Source organism: Lissotriton helveticus, chromosome 12 (assembly GCF_964261635.1).
Source record: "Lissotriton helveticus chromosome 12, aLisHel1.1, whole genome shotgun sequence".
NCBI classification, from domain to species: Eukaryota; Metazoa; Chordata; class Amphibia; order Caudata; family Salamandridae; genus Lissotriton; species Lissotriton helveticus.
The window spans coordinates 646,708,279-646,733,794 of record NC_136073.1 but is presented as its reverse complement, the minus strand read 5'-3'; the positions used below and the strand labels follow the sequence as shown (position 1 = coordinate 646,733,794).

The following is a 25,516-nucleotide window of genomic DNA, read 5'->3' as shown; positions in this document are numbered from 1 at the left end:
TACATGTGGAAAACTCATTGAGCTCAATGCTATAGTGTGTTTTAGGATTGCGTTGCTTACAGTCAATACTGTATTCATTGTGTGCACAAACTTTATTGCTCCTTTGCAAAGTAATTACATGAGAGTGCTCATAACGAGAAAAGTATATTTTTATAACGGTTGGTTCTAAAAATAAAACAACTATATCTGTGGATATAAAAACAATTGGCCTGGAGTTCAGTCCTTGAGTGTGTGAAACCTTTTGCTGGCTGAGTGTGTACAACAAATGCTTTACACTGTCCTCTGGTACTGCCTTACTGCTCGACCAAGCTACCACTTTGGAGAGTAAGGTCAGTTCTGACTTTTACCTCTGTTGTACCTCTGGGGTTGGTGGACTTTATACACACTGTACTTCAGTCTAGTCCAGTGTATATAGAGCCACTTTCTCACAGTGTGCCTCTGCTAGGATGTATATTGACTGTCTGGCTTTGGAGTGACAGTGGCTGAAGATGTGCAGTGGCTCGAGATTGTCTGGATGAGTCAGCGCTAGGCTGAATAGGCCTGGTCTGAATTTGGAGAGGTGGGAGGAGTAGCACCTGCACCTGAATAGGGCTGTGCCTGCCTTCCACAATGATGGCTCCGCCCCCCCTTTGGTGTGTCTGGAGCCAGGGCTCACACTGACAATGGAGGTTGTTCTGCACTTGCAAAGTGCCCCCCAGAACAGGTTTGGACTGGGCTCAGAGCCCTGGGCCAGGTGAGAACAAAAAGATCTACTGTATAAACAGAGGGGTCCAGACCCCAGACTTTTTTATTACTTCTGGGAAATCAAGAGGAATCTTTGCCAAGGAAAAGAGCTGGAGAAACTGAGGAGGAATACTGCCCCTGTTCTGTTTGCTGTCTGGGGTTGGCCTGCAGTGGCTACTTTCTGCCAAGGAAAGGGAAAAAGGACTTTGCTGTGTCCCCTGCTTGAGGAAGATCTCCAAGGGCTTGAAGAAGAGCTTGCCTCCTGTTCTGAAGTCTCAGGGACACAAAGACTTCACCCCCAGCTCCCCTGAACTTCCTTGTTGAGAGTTCTGACCTGCCAAAAGATGCCTGTAGCTGTTTTGGGCCTCTGGAGGTTCTTCTGGCTGTTAGGAGCTGGAAAAGCAACGCAATAACAAGAAGCGTGATGCATCCGCACCTGTTTCCGACGCATCGCCGCAGAAATCGTTGCAGCGCCTGCCTGCGGCTCGAGAAATCGCTGCATCGAGTGCACTGATCTCCGAAGTCCGAGATCACTGCAATGATTCCACTGTGCGGCTGCAAGAACCCATGCATGGCCTCGGATCATCGTATTGTTGAATGACGCAGTAAGCAACATAAGCATCACCGTCCCACTCAGGTAAGAAATTCCGGTAAGGAACCATCCGCTTCACCTCCTCTGCGCATGAGTAAGGAACCGACGCATCACCTCCCCCGGAGCAAGGAACAGAGGCAGAGTGTAAGAAACCGACGCATCACCTTCCCTGTGGCCCTTTTTGTTTGTGTGTGCGGCGCATCCAAGGTACTTTGTGTGAAAAATGTTGCATCTGCAATTTGCTTTGAACTGAACTATTTCTACCATTTGAAAGTAATTTTTTTATTACTGTAGTGTGGATTTTTGGCTTTTGGTCTTGCTTGGTTTAGATAAAGATTACTTATTTTTCTAAACTGGCGTGGTGTCAATTTGTAGTCAATGTATTACTGTATGTGTTCACAAATGGTTTACACACTGTCTTTGAGATAAGCCTGTCTGCTCGTGCCAAGTTACCAAGGGGGTGAGCAGGGGTTATTTTAGAAGTGTGTCCCCTTTACCTTGACTAGAAGCAAGGGTCTCTATTTGGACTAAGGTACCTACCTCTGCCAACTAGAGACCACCATTTCTAACAACATGTTATACTTTAAGACCCGACAGCCATCATAGCTCTTCTGTTCTTCAGGATGACAAACATTTTAACACACACGTAGTTATAATGACTGATACTATATTCTACGACACCAAAACTGAGAACCGGTGTCCAGGATTATATTACTAAGTAAATGCACTTGACCAACCTTACCTGCACCACAGAAGCGAGCCCCAGATGTTCGGGGGAAGGGTATATTGGCATCCTGGTAAGACCCATAGGCGTTGGTGACCCGGGCAAAAGTAGGAAGTGGAGGAGTCACACTGTTCTGCAGGGCATATGGGTTACTGGATGGATTGTCTTCTTGATTCTGAAACACAAAGGCTACATTAGGACCTTTTCGCCAGCTTGTTTTTTCACAATGGCAGAAAAATTAAGTGAAACTAAGAGTGGCAGAAGGCTAGATATAAAGAAGTAATTGCAGTTATGGACTGGAACCTCTCAAAGCAAAGAACATCGCTAGGCCTTCGTGTGCCCTAGCTGCTCGCTTTATAATTAAATTAGACCCAACATTTGCAATTGCTTGAAACGTATGTCGCTGAAATTTCAAGTGGATTAAAGAACGGTTGTTGTGCAAGGGCATTCTATATTCAAATAGAAGACTGGGCAGACAATGAAGAGCTGCTGCATACTGCTGTAACTTCACTGCAGAGTGTGATGTATTCCTATAGGTTCTGAATCGATCCCCCTATTCCTGACCCTATTCTGGTTAGTAAACTAACAAGTTAACTAGTAATCAGCCCATGAGGCAGAAAATCCCCATGATGCAGATACCGTTATCTGACGCAGTCACACTACGGCACAGGAACGTGTTATCTGATTAGGTCATAACGCTTGCGATCTAATTAGACAAGCGATATTCCTCCAGCCCCTGATAAGGCATACGGAGTTCTCATAACAAATCAAACCTATGACAACCTGGGCAAAACCCTGCGGCCATTGTTTTGATTTCACCGAGAACTTCAGCAAAAGAATGTGCTAACGAGCAAGTCGTATGACATCCTTATTGACGTATCTATGTCCATCCTTACGTCAATCTCGGCACCTTAAAGGTATAAATATTACCGATCTTGCCCTATGCAAACACACGCGTGGTGACGAGACGGAGCAGCCATACTTGCCGAAGCGAAGAGCAGAGCAGACCCCGCTGGCGCAGCCCCGCCTTCCTGACGCGCTGAGAGACGCGCTGCATTCTCCTGCCGAGAATTCCAGCCCCGGCGTTTCTGGGCAGCCCTCGCAGGTAGCCTGGAATATCGAGACCAGAGAGAGAGATACCATCCCTCATTCATCCTAACTTCCAGGTACAGAACTGAATAACCCCTCACAGAGAATTCTTTAGTTATTCACTTGGCAAAAACAAACTTAACTTAAACTGTAACTTTCTATTCCCGCCCACGTATTAGGCTTAGGTCAGGTACACGGGGTAGGCGTATTTAGAAACACCAGTTGAGTACGTTTAGTCAAATGTATATGTGTATGTAATATATTTTATTCATTTAAACCTTCATATGGCTTAGAAACCATATCAATGTTTTTACAGTATTATTTTATACTTCTGCTTTTAATGTATGCACTTTACTTAACTATAAGTATTGCAATAATATCGACCCATTTCTCTTGTATGAGAAAAGAGACTGATCAATAAATACCACGCTTTTATTGAACACGCCCGTCTCTTCCTTTTCTCTACATTCTGATGAGACTAAGAATGCACGTATTGACTGAGTAAAATAAATTGCCTTTTGTTCACACGACTCTCGAGATATACTCTTGATTAGGGGAGAGCAAAGTTGTCATGTTCTATGGTTGTCAGAAACTAAATCCCTTCTTGTCTAATCAGGGAAGTTAAGTCCTCCTTGAACATTCGAGAAAGTTTCTAGTGAACTCTGAGCTAAGCTGGCAAACCCAAAACTTTAAGTCTAGTATCGACAGTAGTAGACCTAGTTAACGTCTGGTCTAGGCCTTTACTGCTGTAGGTATTATTCCAATGCGCAGAGCCTATTGGGATGATAGGAACTACACTACAAGAGTACAATCAAAGACATTGGACAATGGCTGTGATGCTAGGTGTACAATATTTTTCCATTTTCCAAAGTTGGCATGAATTAGCATATTCTGGTGGGATAGAAAATAAACACTGGGGTTTGCAGAACTGTGATAGGGGGCCAGTTATACTATGTCCACGTTGGTAGGGAGAAACGTTCTATGACAAGAGTTGGCACGGCACATTTATGTTTATATGGACAGGGTTCTAGGAACGGCTCTGGAGGAGGATGAAAGGATAGCAAGTACTTTTTAACCTAAAGGGATCTGGCAGAAGGCCATGAGCTCAGTGCGGGGCGAAAGAAGGTGGCAAGGCACCAGGTACTTTGTAGGTCTAAAAAGTGGGCTTTGGCTCTACCCACAGAGTAGTACTCGTTCCACTCAGATAATTGGCTTCTTGATATATCATTCTGTCTACTAGGGAGTTATTTTTATTGCAATACATAAGGAGCTATTGTATATCTTCAAAGTACATGCAATTATAACACATTCAAGTCTTTAACTCATTCACAAATGAGATACATAAATCAAGGGTTTTTCAAAATGTTATTACTGAATCCTTATTTCTAAAAAAATGTTTGCCTTTGCTCGAGCACCAGAACCTGAGATGGCTGTTTACATTATTTAATTAGAATCGGCTCATCCCAAGATGTGTTCCGTTATCAAGATCTTTTCCTGATAACAGAAGAACAGTAAATCCAATTTGGCCCTATAGCCACTGGTATGCCAACCTACCAGCTTGAACAGTGGTACTGAGATAGGATGAACAAGTTATGGCCCAGCGTACCTGGAGAGAATTTGAGCTAGTCAAATATCTCACAGAGAATGGCAGGCATTTTGATTTATTGCTGCGAGTTACTGGTATCTTTTTACACCAAGTATGTGCATACAGGAAACCTACACTGATATTTTGAAGGCCTCACTCAGACAATTTTAGAGCAGAATAAATGGCATATTATCGCAGATGTCAGAGTAACTGTAGCAAACACAAATGAATAGAAAGTAAAAAATATGGAAGCAGTGGACAAGGTAAATTGTGAGTGATTCCTACATGTAACCCTAGCAAATAAAACACATTAGCATCAAAAGTCGGCTTCTTCATATGGGATGTTTATTTAGATGTCATTGCATACATCAACTTAATTATTTTCCAGTCACCTGCTTGGCTCCAAGACAACATTGAATAGTGTCTATGGGCAGGTTTGTTATAAAATGATCGCACTGGGACAGTTACATAGAGAAATGCTCCATTGGGCCAGTAATCTGAAGCTGCTCTCTCTCGCATTGAAAGGCTGTAAACTATCATTTTATATCACTCATACCGTTTATTCAGGTAACATTGTACCCTGTGATTGATGATGGAAGGTGGGAAGAAAAGCAAGAAAATTCACTTATATGCATGTCGGACCAGCAGTGTCTTTCTCTAAGCATCAAACATTAAAATATGCAAATATATATATAAATATACAAAACATTCGATACAAATAATAATCAAAAGTGCATATGAGCTAATCAATGGTTGCAAACAAATAATGACTTATAGGGCCGGAGGCTTTGATAAGGAAATAAACAAATTGACAATATGGGGAGCTACGTATAGCATTTGCGGTCAAACACTGGACACCATTGGAATGGTGGTAAGCATTCCAGTATATAGGTGCATATATGTAATTACACTAAAGCTGATTATACGTCGACACATATGAAAGCATATGATGAATGATCAGACGAGGCAATGGCCTAATATCTAATTCACCTATGCGGAAAGGATACGAAAGATGGAGGCAAAGAGTAGCTATATGGGAAAGAGCAACAGCAGTTACACCCTTTTCTTTTTAAGCTGAGTTCTGTGTAACAGACATGCCTGATAACTCCTAATCCAAAGTATCAAAAGTAGACTTGATTATCAAAAGTGATGTTGAAAATTAAACCATGGCGTTCATCAATGGAGTCGATGAGACTGCATGAAGTGCGGTTGTTGTGAAAGTTGGCAAAGATGTGAAGAGTGTAGTTGACCACACGTTGATAAGGCTTCAAATAAGATGCAGATGAGCAAGTCATTGGTGTTGGAGCCACACCAAGAGCAACAGGGGCTGAAAAGACAGGACCTGAGGAACTTACTTATTATATCAAGGCGCATTGGGAATAATTAACTGCGAGTCAAACAGGAACATCAGAAACCAGTATTAGAGAAGGATACAATGTCACACCATAACAGTTTACAGTCTTTTGCACAGTAAATTGATAAACCTAATTTTGTCTCAACGTGAGAAATTAATCCTGAAAACACACCTACCATTTTCGAGTACAGCATGGTATATTTGGATAACAGATGCATGTGGAGCACACAAACTGGCAAGCAAGGCCTGGCTTCATAAAGTCACAAAAGCTGTGTGCTGTGATCAGATGACAGAATAAATGTCCTAAAGGATTATTACAAGAAGAGATGTGCGAAGTGGTGACAGGGAGAAAAAGTTCCATGTATCAACCACCGTCAGCTGGTGTAAAAGGGGTCACTGTTATTGGTTGTACAATCTGCGTCTTTTTTCATGAAGCACTAGTGAGATTGTAAGATGCAAAAAGTGCAGTTTCGTTAAGGAGGAGTAAGGGCACCCTATGTGATTTAGCTGTCTGCAGAGTCCATCAACTCAATCATGTGCTTGAATTTGTTATTTACATATTTAAATTGGTAAACAGCCTCAACCACAAAGCTGGAATCCCACATCCCTTTACCACGCACGCAACACTACAATGCAAGTCTTTACCACTCAGAATTTTACAACAATCATTCCTTTACCACGCATGCCATTACAACGATTTTCATTGTAAAAGCATAAATAGTAAAAGGCATATTCGTGGTTGAAGTATGAGAGGTAAGTATATATGAGTTTCAGGGTTTGTATAGAGTTTTGGATGGAAAGTAGTTTTTGGGGTTTAGGGTGGGTATGGGTGGCAAGGGAAGTTTTTAGGATTCAGGGTGGGTATGGAATTTTGGGTTTTTAGGGTAGGGATGGGTTTTGGGGTGGCAAGGGTATTGTTAGGGTTAAGGATTGGTATGGGTGTTGGGGTGGCAAGGGTGCATGCACGTGTGTATGTGTGTATATATATGTTGAGGTTACACTTACCTGATAAGTGTTTATCACGCATAAGCCTTTACCATACAAGCCGCAACAACACAAATTCTGTGGTAAAGGCATATGCCTGGTAAAGGCATATGCCTGGTAAAGGCATATGTGTGGTAGAGCTGTGGTCGTTGTAATGGCCACATTGTAAAGACATGTGTGGTAATGGGTTGCGTGGTTCCATCATACATGCATTGAAAATAAGCATTGTAAAAGTGTTTATATTGCACATCCCTACATGGCAGAAAAAGTGTTCTGTTCTACAATAGATCTCTATTTCTGTAATACAGGCAGCAGTTTGTTTTTCAGACTATGCTGTAGGCTGATTGAATAAAGTATTAAGCAATACAGAAAATGGATACTGTTTCTCTATAGCAGGAGCTGAGTTTCAAAGAAAATCAATTTGATTTATATTGTCACGTATCTTCTGAATCTGATTTTTCGATGATTTGAAGTCAAACTTTGACAACCCTGTTCGGCATAACTTTCCAACGAAAAATGTTGTAACTGTAGCAGATAAATATATAGGATCAGAACTAATAAGTACTACTAGAACAGTAGGATGCCGATATTTGCACTCTAAAAAAACCTCAAGAAATTCAGAAGAATAAATCCATTTATGTCAAGTGACCACACCTATTGGCAACAATTCAAGAACCTGCAAACAATAATAAATAGATGAATCAGACCTTCCTTCAATATCAAAGTATACACATATTTTCCAGAAGACCCTAAAGCCATCAGCCCAATGAGTCTTAGAGTGTTCCATTGAGTGAAATTATACAATTCACATTGGTTAGCTGACTAATGAATGTAATGGTATCCACAGTGATAAAAACAAAACATTTATTTATGATGAAAACAAAACATTTGTTTATAATTTTCCGTATTAAGATAAGGATATTTGTTGTCAAGTGAAGCACAAGTATTAAAATCACTTAGGAGCTGTTGGACTGGCAAGATGAAATTATACAATTAAATGCCTAAAAAGTAGTGTCCGTACCACTTTCTATGGCCCAGTACCAGATCTGGTACCCCTTTCCGAAAAATACCATCATTTAACAGGTGAGCACTGATGTTGACAGCATGATAGTTTCCTGCCATACAATGAGAAGATGAAATGGGCTGCGACTTGTATCACAGGAGATGGAGGAGAAAATTTAGGGAGCTAGTACCCTGCACCATCCTTAACGATAATCAGCAGTGTAATCCACTAAAGGAATGATGAACGCGCTGCAAAAATAAAAACATAGGACTGGAGGGAAAGGAATGTCCCCCACATGATAAACAGGTTTATACCCCAGCCCTGTCCAGGCTGCATGTGAAACTGGTATGCTGATGTTTTCTTTAGCTCAGCTAAGCAGGTATTCTAGTGTGCACACCGAGGTCTAGGCCTGTCCATGATGATTATGAGGTCGATAACCTGATTAGTGACCTGGAAGGACACACCAAGAACACCCTTTAGCCTGGCATGGGGCTACTTTTCATGTCCTATAAGTTGCTTCACAAAGTGGTAGAGGCAGGATAGGGGTATTTGAGCACTATAGAACTGAATATACCTTTATCTATGCGAATGTGAGCGGATGCCTAGTGGTCCCGCTTGTGTAAGGATCCCTTTAAATATTACACCCAGTATTGCTATCCCACATAGGGGGGAAGAGTGTGTGTGGTGTGAGAGAAAGAGTGTGTGTGTGTGTGTGATAGAGACAGAGAGTGTGTGAGAGTGTGTGTGAGAGAGAGCGTGGGGGAGAGTGTTTGAGAGACAGTGTGTGAGAGAAAAGGAAAACAAGAGCGTGAGATGTATGTTTGTTAGCAAGACTAATGTTGTTGTTGTTGTTGTAAGAGTATAATTCCTGGTACTTTGCACCCGGTTTAACAATGCACCAGATTGAGGTGAAAATAACATCTTTTCCAGACTGTGGATGTTTATTTTCTGCATTCCTGGAGCTGCAGGGAGGAGCTCAAATACTAAACTGTGGGAGGATGGATAGAGAACGACCCTCAGAATATCAATGAGGCGCTTTATGCAGAGAGTTTCTGATTAATTATTCCTGAGCACTGTGTTGTATTCCACTTATTGCATATTCCAATGTATGCCTTTACCTACTTCATGCCTTCTAGTGGAATGCCTCTGCACTGTGATGCATCAAGGAATGTTGGGTGCTGGTTGAAGATAAGACAGTTATGATGGGGCTGAGCTGCCTGTTGGCTCCTCCTGGTGGGGCTTATTCCAGGATACTTAACAACTTACAATAAATCTTCTTGAAATACCTCAACTAGTCTGGAGTCAATTACTAAATTTTTATGGCGACGAGGATGGGATACGAACCCACGCGTGCAGAGCACAATGGATCAAGCAAACAACGAGTTTAAACTGTGATACTGTGTTCTGCCGCCACACTTCGACCTCTGCATTTTCTGTAGAAGTGTAGTGCATTTCTACTTGTGGACCACAGGTGCTTGCAAAGATTGTCAGCTGCATTGTTGGACTTTCAAGTGTCACTGTCATCTCCATGTTTGTGGTGAAAGGGAGATGCCAGTGCACAACAAGCAGTAGACATGCTACAACATTGGTGTTTTCACCGTAAAGCTGGAGTGTTTATTTAATTAGTCCAGAGACCTTTGGAGAACTTAAACTTAGCAGCTACTTATTTACAAGGTGAGCTACTTTTAGTCATTATTTTTCCTTCATACTCTTAAGACTTGTACACTTTATGGGCAGTTTAACCTCTATTTTCAAACAAAGCACGAGCTGACTAGCACGCGCATACTAAGCGCGTGGAGCAATTTCAATAGTATTTCTAGCACGTACAGTCCTACCTGTTCCTCCCCATGGATCACTGAGACGCATGACCTTCTACCAAGCTTCGAGTTTCCACCATGCACTTTCGGATCACCAACGTGCCATGAGCCATCCGGCGAGACGGAGGAAGCGTGTCGCCATCTTTGATTTGGTAGTTCCTGTCAGGTTATGGACTGCAGTGTGGTCTACTTCCTGCTTTCTGCCAACCAGTTATGTTCATTATATTAGTCGCTTGTTCAAAGTCAGTATCAGCCTGAGAATATTGACCGCTCCTCGTTCTGTATAGTTTTTCCTCTTACTCCTTTCAACTAAGGTGAGCTTTTCCACAGTTGGTGGTTTGTTCGTGTTGTCAATGGTTTGGACACACCTTGGACACAGGACTTTGCTGGCAGTTTTTGTGGTGAGTCCTTATTTCCTTACAAGTCCTTTTATCCTTCGATATTCAATCTGCGTCCTCTGTGCATCGTGGGACTTGTTTTGCTTCATGTTCAAGGAATCATTCTCTTTGTTGTTAGGTCTCGCACCTGGCGATACAGCTCGAAAGCGCTGTCGCCTCCGAGACCTATAGTTGTCGAGTCTGCTTCAAGGGCCCTAAAAGTGAGACAGGAGATGGGCACGTGCAGGCAGCATGCTGGAAAGGGATCGGGTTGCGCGCATGAACACGTGGTCTATTGAACACGCTCCATTGACTGTGAACTGTTGCCTTATTATTAGCTTTGTAGCTTTCAGTTTCGTTCTTACTCATGTCCAGCTGGCTCTTGCTATCTGCAAGATTTATGGCCTGCACTTTCAAGGTAGTGGCGCCCCCCTGGCGCCATGGCTTCAGTGACAAAGCGTGAATTTTAAAATTCGTGATTTCGTGATTTATGTAATAAAAATATGCTTCGCAGAGTGTGCTTAATTTCTTTACTTATACAGTACTTATAAAGTTATCCCTGTTCTTCCTTCTTGCCATATGTATTTTAAAGAATTTATTCAACTTAAACACTTTTTTTGCCGCTTAGCAATAGACAGAGGATAGGCTACATAACAGCTTCGCAATATATGTGAGCTGCTCTGCAAAATTAATATTGAAGTATTATTAGTGAATGCATTTAAAAGCTTACATGCAAACTTTACAATAGTGCGATATTATTACTAATGTTTTGAGCAACAGCCATGTTCAACCCTGCACTCCTTTTCATCTTCCAACTAAATAACAGCTTGTGCTCAAAGATAATCATCACTTATACTTTGTCACTTCTCTTGCCCCTTCATCTCATTGAAAGCAACAACATTCATACACAATCACCACTAATGCCTACTATCAACTTGCATAATAAACAATCGTGCACACTTACCACTACAGCCCATACACTGCTCCTCAGCAATCGCTGCTGCCACAAAGTACTCCTCGCATGCCTAGACTCCTGCACAAACAGTACTCTTAGCCGGTCAACGCTTCTACCTTATTACAACCCTACCTGTTAACTACTCCTACCCAAACACTACTCCTGTACAAATAACAGTCCCACAACACTACAACTCTTAAACATTACTTCCTCCTACTCTACCGCCTCTCTTTACAAGTTGCCTCTCTTACCCTATCACTACTTCCATCTCAACACTATTCCTTCCCTGTCGCCGCTGCTTCAGTATCGCCAATACCACATCGCCTCCTGTCTTTTAACTACTTCTGCTGATTTCTTATCAAAAACCCTTAACAGTCTTTCATAATCAATGCTTCTACCTCTAAACTGCGCCTCAAAACTCCATCTGTTCCCACGTCACTGGTAACAAAAAAATACCCCCAACTCCCCCGGCCCAGCCCTAACTTACCGTGCTACTGGGGAGGGCTCCACTCATCTACCGGTCACAACTCCATGCGCTCTGTGCAAAGGGGCAGGCACCAACAATGTGCCTCACCCCCCTCCGGAAAACGACCGGCCGCACTGCTTTCCATGGGCCCCCTCCTCTCAAAACCCGGAACACTCCTCGGCCGGCCACAACCGCGGGGCTTTCCCTTTCGCATGGGAGACCCGCGTCAGCATGCGGCAACGTCGCTTCCGCTTCCTTCTGGCGGCCCCGCCCACAACCAGGCGGGGCGCGGCAGCAATTTCAGCAAAGTCGTGGGGTAGGCACCCGTTAACATTAAAATAAAGTTATACCAATGCACAAATAAGTGCTAGACACCCTCCAAATATCAGGGCATAAAGTAGGGTATGCTCCTGCAAATTTAGAATAAAACAGTACTACAAAAACTCTTGGCTGGATACCAAACATACCTTACCACTTCTTCTGCCCCATAACTTACCCTAGCCCTTTACAACTCCAATTTAATAATTTGTGCACCAATTAAGTGCCACTTACCATTAACTGCCTCTTTCCATTCACTACGCCTATCTCTTCACTACCCCAATCTATACACTACTATAATATTGTCAGTACTCCTATCATTTTGCCACTCGGGCACACTTACTGCTAATACACAAAATCACCACTCCTACTCTATCACTTCTCCAACCATGTTACTTTCCTTGCCCATCTCTTCTCCAAAAGAATCACCACTCCTTATTTATTATCAGTCAAATATCAACATTAATCTTCAGTGTCACTTCTCCAACTTCCTCACTTTCCCTACCTTGTCACTATCACCTCCCCTTCCCCATCACTTTTCTTGCGCTGTCACTGCACGATAACCACCATTGCTCCTTTCACCACTCGTACATGTTAGTAAACACCCCACAAATGCCACTCCTCCCTGTTCGCTACTCATACACATTCACTCCTCCTACTTTCCACCTCTCCTTCCCTGTTGCCTCTCTTAATGCATCATTGCTCCTCTCCTATCACTGCTCATAACTTATCACTCATACCACGTCACCACTACTACACTAAAACAGCTTCTACTATATAACACTCTTACACGTTCACAGCTACTGCTGTTCACTAGTCTACTACCATGAAAAAAAAAATCAAAATTACTGCTAACAAATTTACTGCTCCTGCCACTCAGAACTCATATCCAAACACACCCTACCACTTCTTCTGCCCCATCACTTCTCCTGTCCCTTAACAACTTTCATTTAATAACTTTAAAACTACGTTCACTTCCACTATCCATTAACTGCCTCTATCTATTCACTGTGCCGAAATCTTCATTACCCTATCCATACACTACTAAAATATCATCGCTGCTTCTGTCTAGTTGCCACTCTACTCAGCTATTGCTACTGCACATAAACACCACTCCTACACTGTCACTTCTCCAGCAGTGAAGCAACTTTTAGATAAATATTATGTTACATTGCAAAACACTAATGCAATACTTCCCTATATTACAACTTTGCAAATCTTTTTAAAAAATATATTTGTGTGAAATTTTGTCTTTTACAAAACCGATTAATGTTTGAAGATTGTTAACTAAACTGAAAAATGTGTGCAATTTAAATTTTAAATGTTTACTATAGATAGTTTATTGACATATACAATAAAGATGTGAATGTTTTTACAACAAATATATTTTATATAAAACTTTTAAAAGGTATTAAAATGTGGAAAATTTACTTACAAAGTAAAGAATAACTTTATCCATAGGTATAGATAAATACAGTATATTCGCAACCAATAAATTACTTACTACCTCTTGCTCCTAGCACAACTGCAAAATTAGCTTTACTTGTCAAAAAAACTTTCTACTAAGCATCCATAACTACAACAAGCAAGCCTAGTTCTTTCTGTGCTTGCACTCCTGATTCATATGTTGGTGGTGACAAGCACACCATTAATGTTCTGGAGATCCAAAGTGGAGCTGCACATTAATTTCAATTGCATTTCATATAACTTATGTTATGGTGTTATTTTGGTGTGCCAGCATTGTGGAATTTTTATTCGATGCCAGGTCCTGGTGTGTGTCTCTCATGTATACGGTTTCATTACTGTGGACGTCAAGTGACTTTTACACCAGGTTGTCCAGGGTTGCATGTTCAAAAGGTTCAGGTTCAATTACTTAATTTTTCTTTATTTTTCATTCTGTGCATGTCATGTTACCTCTGCTTAGGTTTGCCAAGTTGACACTTGCACATGTGCAGTATTCTCTTTAAGTATTGCACATATCTATCAACTTATTTCAATTTGAACTTAGTTTCAATTACTCAATTATATCAATGTAAATGCATGAATGCAGCATTCCTTTGTAGGGGATGTGTATCAATTTTTATTTATTCCCTTGTAGGGGATGTGTATCCATTTTTACTTATCAATGTGCATGCATACCAGTTATATTCCCTTGTTGGGTTTACATTGTGTTGTACTTGTCACTGTCACTCAATAGTTAAATTTCTCAAGTTTTTCAATGTGTGACCTTCATGAGGTTGTACAATGTTGTTACTGCCTTTCATCAATTTCAATGTTTTCAATGTTTGACCTTTTAGGTTTTCAATATGGGGGTTTATCCCTCTCAATTTTTCAATGCTTTTTCTGTATAACCTTCGCTATTTTGTGAGGTTACACTCTTCAAGTTTTCAATGTGTGACCTTTTACGAGGTTGTGTCTATAGGAGTTTTACACTCTCCATTACTCAGTACATTTCTGCTGAATTTTATTGTTCGATATTCAAAGTGTCTAAACTATATTTTTAATTGCTATGTTTACAGGGTAGTATGAAAGATCTCTTGTTGTCCTTTCCTCTGCTTCTCTGTTTACTATTTTAATTTACTCAATGCCTGTCTCCTTTCATACTGTTCCGGTTGGTTGGTGTGTCTGGAGTAGTTCTTGAGTTTATCTCTGTATTCTCTTTTTCTCGTTGTTTTATGGAGAAGGGATGAATAGTATCTACTTTTGTGTTCATATCTTTTCTATTTTACTCCTCAAGGCTTACTGTTTCTTTATGCACGTTGCATTGCCTTGTATTTTCAGATAAGGAGTGTGTTTGGTCTTTATCCGTTCAATCCTTTTTCTGTATTTTCTATCTCTCATGCTGTGCAGTGTCTCCTGTCACATCTGTCTGGCCAGTGGGTGTGTCAGCAGGTAATTATCGGTATGCGTTTGCTTTCTTTTATTTTCTATGCTCCTATCTTCATTGTTCTGTTGTGGAAGAAGGGGAGGTATGTTGTATTCCACTTATTGCATATTCCAATGTATGCCTTTACCTACTTCATGCCTTCTAGTGGAATGCCTCTTCACTGTGATGCATCATGGAAGGTTGGGTGCTGGTTTAAGATAAGATGTGAGAGTATAGGAACAGTGTGCGAAAGAGCAGAAAAATTGGAAAAAGGAATGGTGAGGAACATCACCATAAAGAGGAGTGCCAGGCACTGCAGTACCCAAAGGCAGGGAAAAGAATAATGAAAAGAGCTCAGCCCTGAGCCCCAATCCTGCCAGTACTGAGCAAGCCCTCCCTGGAGATAAAGAACATATGTAAAATGTCAAGATAGCATGTAGCAGGACTACAACCCCAAGCAAAAACAATGATGGGGAACCAGTCCGAGACAAACAAGGAACGACAAAACTCCAAGACAGCCCCATCACAGAGTGTGAAACCCCCATAAGGAACAAAAGGGTAGAGGCACAGCCAAAAAAAGACCCCAACCTCGAGGATAGCAGAGGGACTAGAACCACTAGTATGAAAAGCAGGAGAGGGGTTGGAGGGGGGGGGGGTAGGGCCCAACCTGGAGCAACCAGAGCATAAGGGCACAAAAGCACCTATAAACCTATCCTCCAATGTACCAAAATACAGAGGAGAAAGAACAATTAAACAGGACGAAATGTCCTGTCAGAAAGAGGGAAAGAATGCACTCATAAAAGACACAGCCATCCACAGGGAGGCGAGTGCAGAAGACCAAGCCAACAGTCCTGGCAGAACAGGGAGGAAGGGCGGGCCGTGAAGGAATCTGCGGCTAGAATCGTCTCTACCAGATACATCGTTACCGAAGGTAAGTAACTCGTACATCTGATAGAGACTACTAGCCGCAGATTCCTCAACGTAGAATAGATATACCCTAGCCATACCCAGAGGGGGGAGGGTCTGCAAGAGGACCCCACCGGCCTGGACAGAACAGATAGCCCCACAGGGGATGGTCAAACGGACAGGGTGAAGAGACCTGTCCCCCCAGGCAAGGGGAACCCCTACACGTAGAAGCCCACCGCCCCCAGAGGGGATGCTGGAGGACAAGAAAAGAGGTAGCCTGTCCTCACTCAGCAGAAGAAACAAGGGCAAGGTGAAAAGAGGCCAAAGCACCCCACGCCCATACAAGGTAACAGAGCCTCCACCCAAGGTCAAGACAATGAAGAGGAGCACCAAGGGAGAAGAGCAACCTAGAGACTCCAAGGAGAAGAGAAAGAGCAAAGGCAAGCCCCCCACCGGGAACACACCCAGTGAAGAGGGCAGCCAAGCCTATCACAACCAGAAGGCAAAAGGCCAGACAAAACGTCGCCGCTAGCAATAAACAGGCAGAAGCAGACAGGGGAGCCCGAGGTCACCCAGGAAGAACCATCCAACGCTCCGCAGGGACAGACTGTGCCCAAAAGAGGGACAAGGAACACAAGAACAATCTCATCCCCCAAGGAGAACTAAATGCAGGGCCCACTGGAAGAAGCGGACAAGGCAAGGACGACCGTCCCACTGAAGCGCCACGAAGGCACAACGGTGCAGAAAGACAGTAGGTCGGCACCGGCAAGCACAGCCAGATGCAGAGAACACCACGGAACGATGGACTCAGGGCAAGCCAGACGCCAGCCGGAGACAGAGCTTACGTAACAAAACAAATACCAATGCTGAGAATTTCAGTTTACCAACAAATCATTTACTAAAGTAGCTGTTTTGAATGTAACAAAAACAACCCGCTTATAGTATAGCAACATTCGAGATTTATTCTCTTTTATAGAATTTTTTCACTTATTATAACACTATTTTTAGTGCATGGAAATACAAACAATTTTATATACAATATATACATCAACGAACATAAATCACAATAAAACATTTACACACTTCATACATGCTTGGCCATTCAGTCATACAAAACACATTCACACAATATGACCTAAATGTAAAAGAATCAAAAACAATAAGTCCACGTATCGGTAGTAAATCAATGGAAACGATCCTTTCGTGATTTTCAATTCTAAAGTCTGTACAAGTCACAATTCAAAACAGAGTGACCACATCTCTTGTGGCAAGTTAAAAGGGCCGTTGTAAAACACCAGTTATAAGCCAGATACGGGACTTGGTTGGTCGACGCGTTTCGAACCCCTGTTTACTGGTGGGGTTCTCCTCAGGACCGGAATGGTTCTGTAAAAATAACAAAAACTTGCTTAAGAATGGTGTCTAAATGAGGACTAGAGACTAGCTCCCGTGTGAAGCAACTGCCGCTCCCTACCTTGAGTCACCTGTCGAATGATCAAACGGTGAAAGAGTAGATTCCAAACACGAAATTCAAATGTATTTCCAAAGGAAGAAGTGCTCGCGGGGGCTGCAGAAGGAATAAACAGAGAAGCGCGCTGCATTTAGTCACACACACTGACACTCAATCACTCTGGTAACCCTAGTTTGGAGGGTACAACTCACCCGCTAGAGTAATGGCTTCTAACTCGCTGGCATCTTCGAGTTTCTCCTTGTTACTTGAGAGTGGCTGAGCCACCGCTGGAAAAGAAACGGAAGAGAGTCGTGAGTCTGTCGGTGTAGCGGGGCCAAATTACACCCGTGGCACAAGTGGAGCTGGTGGAAACACACACCGATGGAGAAAAGGCGTCCGTCCTTCACTCGGGTTTGGGGAATGATTCACCTAGGCTGGCTGTATGAGCGTGGCTGGTACTTCCTGGTTACAATACGTCCCGGGTGGTTCTGGGACTTGTAGTTCGATACCCGGGCGGGCTGTCCAGGATGGCAAAAGTAAGCAATGGACTGGATCTGCATTCACTCGGACTGTCAAAAAGACCATTAATTAGCGGATCAGACATTGGGTTTGTAGATTTCAGAGATTTCATTTAAGCCCCTTATTGCTGTATTAAACTTCATAATTAACATCGCCTCGCGCTGGGCTAATTTTGCATCCAAATCACCGCCTCTTGGGTCTCTTTCAATTTTCGATAGGACTGTCCATCTTAGATCAGTTTGCTCATGTTTTAAGTTCGTCCAATGATTGACCAATGGGGCATTTTCGACCCCTCTGCGAATTCGCGATTTATGTTGCGTTATCCGATTTCTGACTTCTTGCGTGGTCTTACCAATGTAAACCAAAGGACATGGACAGACAATGGCGTACATTTTTGGTCTTACAATTCGTAAAAGTGTCATGCTTCCAATGAATGTTTTCAAAAGTGAATACAGATTCTTCTATGGTTTCATTACAGCAAGTACACGTCCCGCATTTGTGGTGTCCTTTGGTTGGGGGTAATCCAAATAGGCTTTGCAATGTTGGAGCCTTAACTATCGGGAGGGCAGCTCTTACGATGTGATTGGCCACACTCTTCTCTTTTTTATACGCAAAAAGTGGTGGTACGGTGAAATCTTCATGGAGGTTTTTTAGTAAATGCCAATTGGACATTATGAGTTTTTTATGTTGGTTTGCCGCTGGACAGAAAGTGGTGACACACACCATCCTTTTTACATTCTTTTTCATCTTCCTTTCAAGTAGAGTCTCTCGTGGAGTCCACCAGGCTCGTTTGAGGGAGTTTTTTAGTAATTTTTTAGGGTATCCTCTTTGAATGAGACGGTTTTTCAACTGGTCAGCGTGTTTGAAATACTCCTCCTTTTCTGAACAATTACGGCGGATCCTTAAAAATTGTCCATATGGTAGATTTTGTCTTAAGCTGCGTGGGTGATTGCTGTTGAAGTGCAACGCTTTATTCCTATCTGAAGGCTTACGAAATAAAGTTGTACTTAGGCCTTCTTCATGGGGTTCTACTTTCACGTCCAAAAAAGTGATAGATTCATTGGATGCTGTGACTGAGAACTTAATGTCGCTTGTTTTTGAATTCAGCCAACCGACAAATTGATTCAAATCTTCGTGTCCTCCTGTCCAGATCAGGAACACGTTGTCAATGTAACGCATATAGTTGGAAATGCGGTTGCTGTAGGGGTTGTCGTTATATATGAACTTTTCTTCGAATAATCCCATAAACATTATGGCTAACTCTGGAGCAAAGGGGCACCCCATCTCTACCCCCTTAATTTGGTAAAAGAACTCTGCATCAAAAGTAAAGACGTTTTTCTGTAGTGCAAAGCGGGCCAGGTCGAGGATGAAATCAGTGGGGACTCTCACTGGTTTTTCCCTATTTTCTAAAAACACAGTCAGAGTTTCTAGAGCTTGTTCCTGCGGGATTTGGGTGTACAGAGACACCACATCCAATGTAACCAGGAGTTGTCTTTTGTGGTCAAAGTTGATGGTAGCTATTCGGTTCAGAAAAGCAGTTGTATCTTGTAGATGGGCTGGGATAGTCTGAATGAAAGGTTTAAAAAAGAAATCGATGTACTTCGCTATCGGTTCAAAAAGTGAATCACAACCCGAAATTATGGGGCGGCCTGGAGGGTTATTTTCATCTTTGTGCAATTTAGGGAGCACATAGAACACTGGGGTTCTAGGGTTTTTATTTTGTAAGAACGCTAGTTCTTTAGGCCCTACAAATCCTTGGTCAAAGCCTCTTTGAATCACTTCGAACATTTGATTTTTTATTTCTGACGTGGGATCTTTTCCGATGCGTCTGTAGCAATTATGGTCACTTAACTGACGGTGTACTTCCTGTTTATACTTGGCAATATCCCAAATGACAATTGCTCCGCCTTTGTCGGCCTGCTTGACTACAATGGTATTGTCATTTTTTACAGTTAATAAAGCATCTTTCTCGGCCTTTGATAAGTTATATTTAACAAAGGTTTTCTTTTTTTCGATTGAAGATATTCCAGATAGAACAGTCGAGTTCGCTTCACCCAACCATGGGAAATGAGAACACGTCAAAAGTTCTACAAGAATTAGACAATTCACCAATTTATAATCTTTCGGACAGGATTCTTACATCAGCTGAAACATCTGTTTTGACCAAAGGACTCAATTTCGTGCCGTCTAGACCCACGGATTTTGTTAAGATGAAACTGGAGACATTAGAATTCTGCCGGAAGATCCGTCTAAAAACATTCTTTCATGAATCAGATGAAAACCCACAAGAAGAAGCGACAGGTTTGAAAAGAAAATCGTCCTTTTGTCCGAAAGGACCTAAAATTCCCAAGGAAGTCATTGCGTTCGAACGTACTGTTCTATCCGGAATATCTTCAATCGAAAAAAAGAAAACCTTTGTTAAATATAACTTATCAAAGGCCGAGAAAGATGCTTTATTAACTGTAAAAAATGACAATACCATTGTAGTCAAGCAGGCCGACAAAGGCGGAGCAATTGTCATTTGGGATATTGCCAAGTATAAACAGGAAGTACACCGTCAGTTAAGGTGACCATAATTGCTACAGACGCATCGGAAAAGATCCCACGTCAGAAATAAAAAATCAAATGTTCGAAGTGATTCAAAGAGGCTTTGACCAAGGATTTGTAGGGCCTAAAGAACTAGCGTTCTTACAAAATAAAAACCCTAGAACCCCAGTGTTCTATGTGCTCCCTAAATTGCACAAAGATGAAAATAACCCTCCAGGCCGCCCCATAATTTCGGGTTGTGATTCACTTTTTTAACCGATAGCGAAGTACATCGATTTCTTTTTGAAACCTTTCATCCAGACTATCCCAGCCCATCTACAAGATACAACTGCTTTTCTGAACCGAATAGCTACCATCAACTTTGACCACAAAAGACAACTCCTGGTTACATTGGATGTGGTGTCTCTGTACACCCAAATCCCGCAGGAACAAGCTCTGGAAACTCTGACTGTGTTTTTAGAAAATAGGGTAAAACCAGTGAGAGTCCCCACTGATTTCATCCTCGACCTGGCCCGCTTTACACTACAGAAAAACTTCTTTACTTTTGATGCAGAGTTCTTTTACCAAATTAAGGGGGTAGCAATGGGGTGCCCCTTTGCTCCAGAGTTAGCCATAATGTTTATGGGATTATTCGAAGAAAAGTTCATATATAACGACAACCCCTACAGCAACCGCATTTCCAACTATATGCGTTACATTGACGACGTATTCCTGATCTGGACAGGAGGACACGAAGATTTGAATCAATTTGTCGGTTGGCTGAATTCAAAAACAAGCGACATTAAGTTCTCAGTCACAGCATCCAATGAATCTATCACTTTTTTGGACGTGAAAGTAGAACCCCATGAAGAAGGCCTAAGTACAACTTTATTTCGTAAGCCTTCAGATAGGAATAAAGCGTTGCACTTCAACAGCAATCACCCACGCAGCTTAAGACAAAATCTACCATATGGACAATTTTTAAGGATCCGCCGTAATTGTTCAGAAAAGGAGGAGTATTTCAAACACGCTGACCAGTTGAAAAACCGTCTCATTCAAAGAGGATACCCTAAAAAATTACTAAAAAACTCCCTCAAACGAGCCTGGTGGACTCCACGAGAGACTCTACTTGAAAGGAAGATGAAAAAGAATGTAAAAAGGATGGTGTGTGTCACCACTTTCTGTCCAGCGGCAAACCAACATAAAAAACTCATAATGTCCAATTGGCATTTACTAAAAAACCTCCATGAAGATTTCACCGTACCACCACTTTTTGCGTATAAAAAAGAGAAGAGTGTGGCCAATCACATCGTAAGAGCTGCCCTCCCGATAGTTAAGGCTCCAACATTGCAAAGCCTATTTGGATTACCCCCAACCAAAGGACACCACAAATGCGGGACGTGTACTTGCTGTAATGAAACCATAGAAGAATCTGTATTCACTTTTGAAAACATTCATTGGAAGCATGACACTTTTACGAATTGTAAGACCAAAAATGTACGCCATTGTCTGTCCATGTCCTTTGGTTTACATTGGTAAGACCACGCAAGAAGTCAGAAATCGGATAACGCAACATAAATCGCGAATTCGCAGAGGGGTCGAAAATGCCCCATTGGTCAATCATTGGACGAACTTAAAACATGAGCAAACTGATCTAAGATGGACAGTCCTATCGAAAATTGAAAGAGACCCAAGAGGCGGTGATTTGGATGCAAAATTAGCCCAGCGCGAGGCGATGTTAATTATGAAGTTTAATACAGCAATAAGGGGCTTAAATGAAATCTCTGAAATCTACAAACCCAGTGTCTGATCCGCTAATTAATGGTCTTTTTGACAGTCCGAGTGAATGCAGATCCAGTCCATTGCTTACTTTTGCCATCCTGGACAGCCCGCCCGGGTATCGAACTACAAGTCCCAGAACCACCCGGGACGTATTGTAACCAGGAAGTACCAGCCACGCTCATACAGCCAGCCTAGGTGAATCATTCCCCAAACCCGAGTGAAGGACGGACGCCTTTTCTCCATCGGTGTGTGTTTCCACCAGCTCCACTTGTGCCACGGGTGTAATTTGGCCCCGCTACACCGACAGACTCACGACTCTCTTCCGTTTCTTTTCCTGCGGTGGCTCAGCCACTCTCAAGTAACAAGGAGAAACTCGAAGATGCCAGCGAGTTAGAAGCCATTTCTCTAGCGGGTGAGTTGTACCCTCCAAACTAGGGTTACCAGAGTGATTGAGTGTCAGTGTGTGTGACTAAATGCAGCGCGCTTCTCTGTTTATTCCTTCTGCAGCCCCCGCGAGCACTTCTTCCTTTGGAAATACATTTGAATTTCGTGTTTGGAATCTACTCTTTCACCGTTTGATCATTCGACAGGTGACTCAAGGTAGGGAGCGGCAGTTGCTTCACACGGGAGCTAGTCTCTAGTCCTCATTTAGACACCATTCTTAAGCAAGTTTTTGTTATTTTTACAGAACCATTCCGGTCCTGAGGAGAACCCCACCAGTAAACAGGGGTTCGAAACGCGTCGACCAACCAAGTCCCGTATCTGGCTTATAACTGGTGTTTTACAACGGCCCTTTTAACTTGCCACAAGAGATGTGGTCACTCTGTTTTGAATTGTGACTTGTACAGACTTTAGAATTGAAAATCACGAAAGGATTGTTTCCATTGATTTACTACCGATACGTGGACTTATTGTTTTTGATTCTTTTACATTTAGGTCATATTGTGTGAATGTGTTTTGTATGACTGAATGGCCAAGCATGTATGAAGTGTGTAAATGTTTTATTGTGATTTATGTTCGTTGATGTATATATTGTATATAAAATTGTTTGTATTTCCATGCACTAAAAATAGTGTTATAATAAGTGAAAAAATTCTATAAAAGAGAATAAATCTCGAATGTTGCTATACTATAAGCGGGTTGTTTTTGTTACATTCAAAACAGCTACTTTAGTAAATGATTTGTTGGTAAACTGAAATTCTCAGCATTGGTATTTGTTTTGTTACATAGGTTTGGTTGGACTCAGCCTTGCTGAGTTAGGAGTCAAGGCCCTTGTGTGTTTTTTGAGCCGGAGACAGAGAGCAGGAAGGGGAAGAAGGATCCGGACACGCTCCAGGGCGGACTCCGCACACACAGCCCAAACAGAAGTGGAACCAGACAGAGCCATGACGCCAGGCCGCAGACAGCAGGCCAGACCAGACGAACAGCGCAGCGACCCCGGAGAAGGACACCCCGGGGCACAACTCAAGCCATTCCAAGCCATCAGCAAGAGGATTGCATCTGCAACATACCGTAACGTCACGGAGACCAGAGGCCCGAAGGCGACCACAGTTCCCCAGCGCACAACAGGGCTATATAACAGCTAACACTACCCCACAAAGGGCATGTTACGTCCCAAGACATGGGAACCTCTTAGGAAAAAACTTTCGCAGCAGAGGACAACAGAAAAGACCTGCGGAAAAACACGCAGAAGGCTTGTCAAGCAGCCAAAGAGCAAGAAACAGAAGGCCTAATCTCAGGGCCAACATGGTGTAGAAACCCAAGCAAAAACATACAGCCACGAGGGGACGGCCAGCAGCCAACAGAAGCACAGTCCCAACAAGGAGGACTCGAATGCACATGAAGCACACAGATCACACAACTGCCCCAACGGAAGAACACCTCCCAAAAACCAGAGCAACTCACAGGTCACTGAAAACTCAGAGGTCAATGAGGGGGAGAAGAAGTAGGAGGAGGAGTAGGAAGCCGAAGCCCCGCCAAGAAACTCTGAATGGCCGAGTCCGCGAGTGGAACAAAAGAGCGCCATCGAAAGGAAGGTTCAACAGCCGTTCCCAAACGTTCTCCGGGAACACACTGTCCCGAAGTCAGGCATGGCCAAGAAGTGCAACCGAAGAAGCCATGGCACGACCAAGCAACTCTGAGAAGTCCAGAGCGGAGCGAAGAATAAACGCCGCCAGCTTCTGGCCATCCAAAACATGGGTCCTCAAATCAACACAGGCACCCTCCTGAGAAGCGGCAGACATAAGGGACTTCGCCGACTCCCACAAGCAAGAAGTGCCCCTAGCCAAAACACACAACGTGTTAAGGGCCCGCAGAGTTGAGGCGAATATATTGCGCCCCCAAGAGTCCAGCCAGCGGGCCTCCCGTGACGGGGGAGACAACAGCAGCGGCAGAGAGGGAAAGGCATTCTGCCACACAGGGCCTCTGGTAGAGGGGTGGAGAGAAAGACACACCGGATCACGCAGCGCCGGATGTTTGTGGTGCAGAAGGTGTTGGGGCACCGGGTCCCCCATGGCGGGACGGCCGCAAGTCCCCAAAAGAGAAGAATGGAGTGAACCCTTGAAGGGATGCAGCAGCTCCCTCCCACCAGAGCCCTGATGGAGAACCTCCAGAAGATGATCCGTGGGGAAATGGGCAGCTGGATCACCCATGTGCAAAATTCCCACAGCGGTGGAAAAAGCGCATGCGAAGGCCGCACCCGCCTCCGTAGGGCCCCGCGGTGGGGAAAGCAGCTCCTCAGTAGGCGACAGCTGCAAGCTAAGGAAGCCATTCCCCAAGCCAACCAGAGGAAGGAAGGGCCAGGTCCGGAAAGGAGGAAGAGGGACGAAGGAGTGGGGGACCTGCGGTGAAGACCGCGGTGACGGCGAGGAGCCGTCCTTACACGACGTCGGGGGAAAAAGCCACGACGCGTCGGCCCGTCTCCGGCGAGGATGACACCAGCAAGCGTCGAACCTCCGGAGAAGAGGCGTCCGAGGACGAGTCAACGCGCCGACGTTGGCCTGGTGCCGTACAGTCTGCAATCTGAGTCAGGACATTGTCGTCCAACACCAGGGGAGACGCCGGAATGACCTGCGCCACAGCGCTCGGCGCAGGAGACCGGGGCTGGGCCAGAGCCGGGGCGTCGAGGGAACGGCGCCGGAAAGGCGTCGACCCGCCCTCCAACGAGGCAGCTGTCTGCGTGGAGGGGCGAGAGGGACCCGGGGAAGGACGAGGGGTCCCACGCCAACCTCGGCCCATGACTGGACGAGAAGGGCCCTCCGCCAGCCCCTGCGGCGGCACCAGGGCCAGCTGATGCTGGCCCCGAAGCGGCGTCACCTCGGACGAGGCCACTGCCTGTCCCCAGGACCGAGTGGGACTCGGGGGTGCGACCCGAGGACCGAGTGGGACTCGAGGGTGCGACCCGAGGACCGAGTGGGACTCGAGGGTGCGACCCGAGGACCGAGTGGGACTCGAGGGTGCGACCCGAGTCCCGGCGACCTCCTG

General features: G+C 43.8%; 1 protein-coding gene across 1 annotated transcript in view; it reads right to left on the bottom strand.

Annotated features, from left to right (window-relative positions):
• The window catches only part of WDR59 (WD repeat domain 59), an 885,758-nt gene that overhangs the window by 417,280 nt on the left and 442,962 nt on the right, over positions 1–25,516 (bottom strand). The window contains exon 16 of the mRNA XM_078670030.1: positions 2,058–2,214. Within this exon, the coding sequence (XP_078526156.1) occupies positions 2,058–2,214 (157 nt within the window). The remainder of the gene's footprint in view (positions 1–2,057; positions 2,215–25,516) is intronic.